Below are 5382 nucleotides of genomic sequence, written 5' to 3' on the forward strand. Positions count from 1 at the left end.
AAAAAAAAAAAAAAAAATGGTTAATATTAATGCTATTTAATACTCTTTTTATGTGAAACAGTGTACCATAAAGATCATTAGACTTAGAGTCATGGAATTTGGAATTGAAAAACCAGTTTCCCACTATATACTTGTTTACAGCCAAATCATGTGAGCCAATAGAAAACTTACTGATATCTTAACCTATTTATTTCCATCTCAGATACAATTGCCTTCTTGATTTTTTTGGTCCCTTTTCAAATACATACAGCTTAGTAACATCATTTTGATTCTTGTGGTCTTTCTACTTGAGGGAAGACTTTCAGTAGGTCTATTTTCTTTCTTTGGTTTTTGAAAACAGAGTTTTGCTCTGTTATCCACGGTGGAGTGCAGTGGTGTGGTTCTAGCTCACTGCAGCCTTGACCTCCTGGGATCAAGGAGTCCTCTCACCTCAGCCTCCTGAATAACTGGGATTAGAGGCCCACACCACCACACCCAGCTAACTAACTTTTATTTATTTTGTTTTATTTCATTTCATTTCAGTTCCTTTATTTTATTTTATTTTATTTTGAGATGGAGTCTTACTCAGCCTCCCAGGATGGAGTGCAGTGGCACAATCTCAGCTCACTGCAACCTCTGCCCCCAAAGTTCAAGCAATTCTCCTGCCTCAGCCTCCCGAGTAGCTGGGACTACAGGCGCACGACACCACACCCAGCTAATTTTTGTATTTTTAATAGAGACGGAGTTTCACCATGTTGGCCAGGATAGTCTCGATCTCTTGACCTCATGATCCACCCACCTTGGCCTCCTAAAGTGCTGGGATTACAGACGTGAGCTACCATGCCCGGCCCTCACCGAGCTACCTTTAAAAAATTTTTTTAGAGACAAAGAGTCTCACCATGTTGCCCAGGCTGATCTTGAATCCTGGGCTCAAGCAATCCTCCTGCTTTGGTCTATCAAACTGTTGGGATTACAGCTGTGAGCCACCACACCCAGCCTCAGTAGTTCCGTTTGCTTTAAACTTAATTCTGTCTGTATTGGGAATAGTTACTCACTTTCTTGAATTTTCTATTGGGAAAAATGTTTTACATGGAGCCTGGTAAAGGATTTACCCACACTTCAATCTTTTATGTTGTTAGATTTTCAGGATTGTGACCTGTGAAATTTGAAGATCACTGCCTTTATTTTTTTGTTTAAGTTACATTTTTTTTTTGTAACTGTGATTATTATTATGAAAAACAGCAGTAACTATTAGGTGGGTTTTGTGGATTTTTGATAAATTGTCACAACTTCATAAGTATTGGTTCTGCTACCATATTGAATGTACTTTTAGTACCACATGGATGGAGTTTAGTTAAAGTTTGGCAAGTCTTCCAAGCAGTTATCCTTTTTTTTTTTAAAGTATTGAAAAAAAGTTTTCATGCAGAAATGCTTATAAACAGAGTGGCATGACAAATGATGAAAATCTGTCTAAATAAGAGGCTAGGCATGGTGGCTCATGTCTGTAATCCCGGGACTTTGGGAGGCTGAGGTGGGTGGATCACTTGAAGCCAGGAGTTCAAGACCAGCCTGGCCAACATGGTGAAACCCTACCTCTACTAAAAATGCAAAAAAGAAAAAAAAAAAACATTAGTTGGGTGTGGTGGCACATGTCTGTAGTCCCAGCTATAGCCCCAGCTACTCAGGACCAGGAGGCTGAGGCAGGAGAATTGCTTGAACCTGGGAGGTGGAGGATGCAGCGAGCCAAGACCACACCACCGCACTCCAGTCTGGGCGACAGAGCGAAACTCTGTCTCTAAATAAATAAATAAATAAATAACTCTAAGAACTCTTTCTGTAAATATAAAATAAAAACTCTGGGCTGGGCATGGTGGTTTGTGCCTATAATCCCAGCACTTTGGGAGGCTGAGGCAGGAGGATTGCTTGAGACCAGGAGTTTGAGATCAGCCTGGGCAACATAGGGAGACTTTGTACAAAAAATTTGGTTTAATTAATTAATTAAAATTAAAATTTCACAAGAACTCTGTTTCGAAACACTCTGTGTTTCAGGGAACACAGGAAAGCATTGTGTGTTTAATTGCAATGTTTTTCTTTCTTAGTGGTATATAAAATGTTGGATTACAATCAGTAGCATAACTGAGGCTTAGGAAGGTTAAATTACTTGCCAAATCATTATACAGCTAGGAAATAGCAGAGCAGCATTTCAACAGAGGTTGGCTCAGTTCTCCAGACCATGCTTTTAGCTGCTGTGTTTTGCCTCGTTCGTGTATATAGTAAATTGGAGAGATATTTAGTATAGTTTTTAAAAATTATCTCTTCTATCCTTAACAGTGGACTAGCTAAACTTCTATCATATTTCTTTTTTGTCCTTTCCCTCACCTTGCTTAGCTGTTGACAGATCTATGACTGCCAGTCTGAGTGACGCTCGGGATGCTCTAGTGAATGCAGTCATTGACTCCCTTTCAGCTTACCGTTCTTCAGTCTTAAGTAACCAGCAGCCTGGACTCATGGTTCCTTTTTCTTTGCGGCTTTTCCCACTTTTTGTATTGGCTCTCCTTAAACAGGTAAGAAAAACAGTACAGAAACTAACACAGCGATGGCCAGGCACTGTGGCCTACACCTGAAATCCCAGCACTTTGGGTGGCTGACATGGGTGGATTGCTTGAGTCCAGGCATTTGAGACCAGCCTAGGCAACATGGTGAAACCTGGTCTCTGCAAAAAATACAAAAAAACTAGCCAGGTGTGGTGGTGCACACCTGTAGTCCCAGCTACTTGGGAGGCTGAGGTGGGAGGATGGTTGAGTCCAGGAGACAGAGGTTGTAGTGAGCCCATATCGCGCCACTGTACTCCAGCTTGTGCGACAGAGCCAGACTCTGTCTCAAAATAAACAAACAAAAAGAAAGAAACGAACACAATGGAAACATCAAAAGGCAAAATTTTTATTCCATGAATCCCTAAACATTGTATATGTAACTTTATGCTGGTTAAATTTTTGACGACAGGGGCCTTACCTCTTATTTGAACTTTGAAAAGTTTAATAACCAAAAAAACTTACTGAAAACTGATTCAGAGTAAGTTCCTTGTTCATAAGATGCTTCTCTAAGCTAAGTATTCAGTGACATTATAAAAAATTCAACTGATAATCAGTTTTCCAAAACAAGAATTTTATATTATATTGCTGGTGCAAGAAAGCACACATGCACTGAGTGTTCTCACTTATATGTGAAAGCTAAAAATCAAACACACAAAAGCAGAAAGCTGAATAGTGGTTACTAGAGGCTGGGTGGTGAGGAAGGAATGGGGAGATATTGAACAAAAGGTACAGTGTTTTAGTTAGGAAGAATAAGTGATAACTATTTGAGGTTACGGATATGTTACCTAGTAGCTTCATTAAATCATTCCACGTTTTATACTATATCATAGCATCCCTTTATACCTCATAAATATATGCAATTAGAATTTTTCACCAACAAGAAATTTAACTTTTTTAAAAAAAGAAGATACCATACATGTGATTTTATTTTATTTTTATTTTTTTGGCTCTTTCCTGTCCCTACAGAATTTCAGCGACATTACACTTCTATTTTTTTTTTTTTTTTTTTTTTGAGATGGAGTCTTGCTCTGTCACCCAGGCTGGAGTGCAGTAGCACGATCTTGGCTTAACGCATCCTCCACCTCCCAGGTTCAAGCGATTCTCCTGCCTCAGCCTCCCGAGTAGCTGGGATTACAAGCGTGTGCCACTATGTCCGACTAATTTTGTGTTTTTAGTAGAGACAAGGTTTCACCATGTTGGTCAGGCTTGTCTCAAACTCCTCATCTCAGGTGATTTGCCTGCCTTGGCCTCTCGAGGTGCTAGGATTACAGGCATGAGCTACCAATTACACTTCTTAATCATCTTCTTTTTTTTTTTTTTTCTGAAACAGGGTCTCCCTCTGTTGCCCAGGCTGGAGCCCTGTGGCATGATCTCAGCTCACCACAACCTCCACCTTCTGGGTTCAACCTCCACCTCCTGCGTTCAGGCAATTCTCCCACCTCAGCCTCCTGAGTAGCTGGGATTATAGGCATGCACTACCACACTCCAGCTAATTTTTGTATTTTTAGTAGAGACAGGGTTTCACCATATTGGTAGGCTGGTTTCTAACATCCAACCTCAGGTGATCCTCCCGCCTCAGCCTCCCAAAGTGTAGGGATCACAGCTGTGAGCCACCATGCCTGGCCCTTAATCTTCTTCAGATACACTTTCTTATACCTGTATACCTGCATACCTGTTTCTATGATCTGGATTGGACTTCCATATCCTTGTCTTTGAGTTTAAATGTTTGTAGGGTTTTTCTTTGTCTTACTTTGTTTGTAGGGTTTTTCATTTGCTATTTATTATTTACATGTCTTCCCTGCTTGCTCTTTGCCTTCCTCCCAGAAAAGAAGGAAAACTCTGGTCTGGTGGAGTAGGCTTATTTATCCAGTGTCCAAAATTGAATGTCCAAGCTTTTTGCCTCAGGATAAACTTCCCTTATAAAATTTTATTTAAAAGCTTGTGTTGGCTGGCCATGGTGGCTCACGCCTGTAATCCCAACACTTTGGGAGGCCAAGGCGGGCAGATCACTTGAGTTCAGGAGTTTGAGACCAGCCTGGCCAAAGTGGTGAAACCTTGTCTCCACAAAAATTACAAAAATTAGCAGGGCATGGTGGCACATGCCTGTAGTCACAGCTACTTGGGAGGCTGAGGCAGGAGAATTGCTTGAACCCAGGAGGCAGAGGTTGCAGTGAGCTGAGATTGCACCACTGCACTCCAGCCTGGGTGATAGAGCGAGACTCCTTCCCTTAAAATAAAAATTAAATAAATAAAAGCTCATGTTGGCCAGGTGCCGTGGTTCACACCTATAACCCAATACTTTTGAGAGGCCAAGGTAGAAGGATTGCTTAAAGCTAGAGGTTTGAGACCAGCCTGGGCAAGAAAGCAAGAATGTCTCTATTAAAAATTTTGTTTAATTTTTTAAATTAAGAAACAACTCATGTTAAAAATGCACCTGAAGAAGCATTCCAGATTCCAGAACTGTTCAAGGACTGCTGGCTGGGCATAGTGGCTCATGCCTGTAATCCTAGCACCTTGGGAGGCCAAGGCGGGAAGATCAATTGCTTGAGTCTAGGAATTTGAGACCAGCCTGGACAACATAGTGAAATTCCACCCCTACAAAAAAAATTTTTTAATAAGAAAAATAAAGGCTGGGCGCGGTGGCTCAAGCCTGTAATCCCAGCACTTTGGGAGGCCGAGGTGGGCGGATCACAAGGTCAGGAGATCAAGACCATCCTTAAGAATGACCAAGAAAATATGTAACAAACCCGCACGTTGTGCACATGTACCCTAGAACTTAAAGTATAATAAAAAAGAAAAATAAAGGCTG

The 5382-nt window shown here is 41.1% G+C and overlaps 1 protein-coding gene across 1 annotated transcript in view; it reads left to right on the plus strand.

Moving 5' to 3' along the window:
- The window catches only part of SEC24A (SEC24 family member A), a 107154-nt gene that overhangs the window by 82476 nt on the left and 19296 nt on the right, over positions 1-5382 (plus strand). Inside the window, exon 18 of the mRNA XM_011958814.1 lies at positions 2368-2543. Within this exon, the coding sequence (XP_011814204.1) occupies positions 2368-2543 (176 nt within the window). The remainder of the gene's footprint in view (positions 1-2367; positions 2544-5382) is intronic.

Source organism: Colobus angolensis, unplaced genomic scaffold, assembly GCF_000951035.1.
Source record: "Colobus angolensis palliatus isolate OR3802 unplaced genomic scaffold, Cang.pa_1.0 Scaffold476, whole genome shotgun sequence".
Taxonomy (NCBI): domain Eukaryota; kingdom Metazoa; phylum Chordata; class Mammalia; order Primates; family Cercopithecidae; genus Colobus; species Colobus angolensis.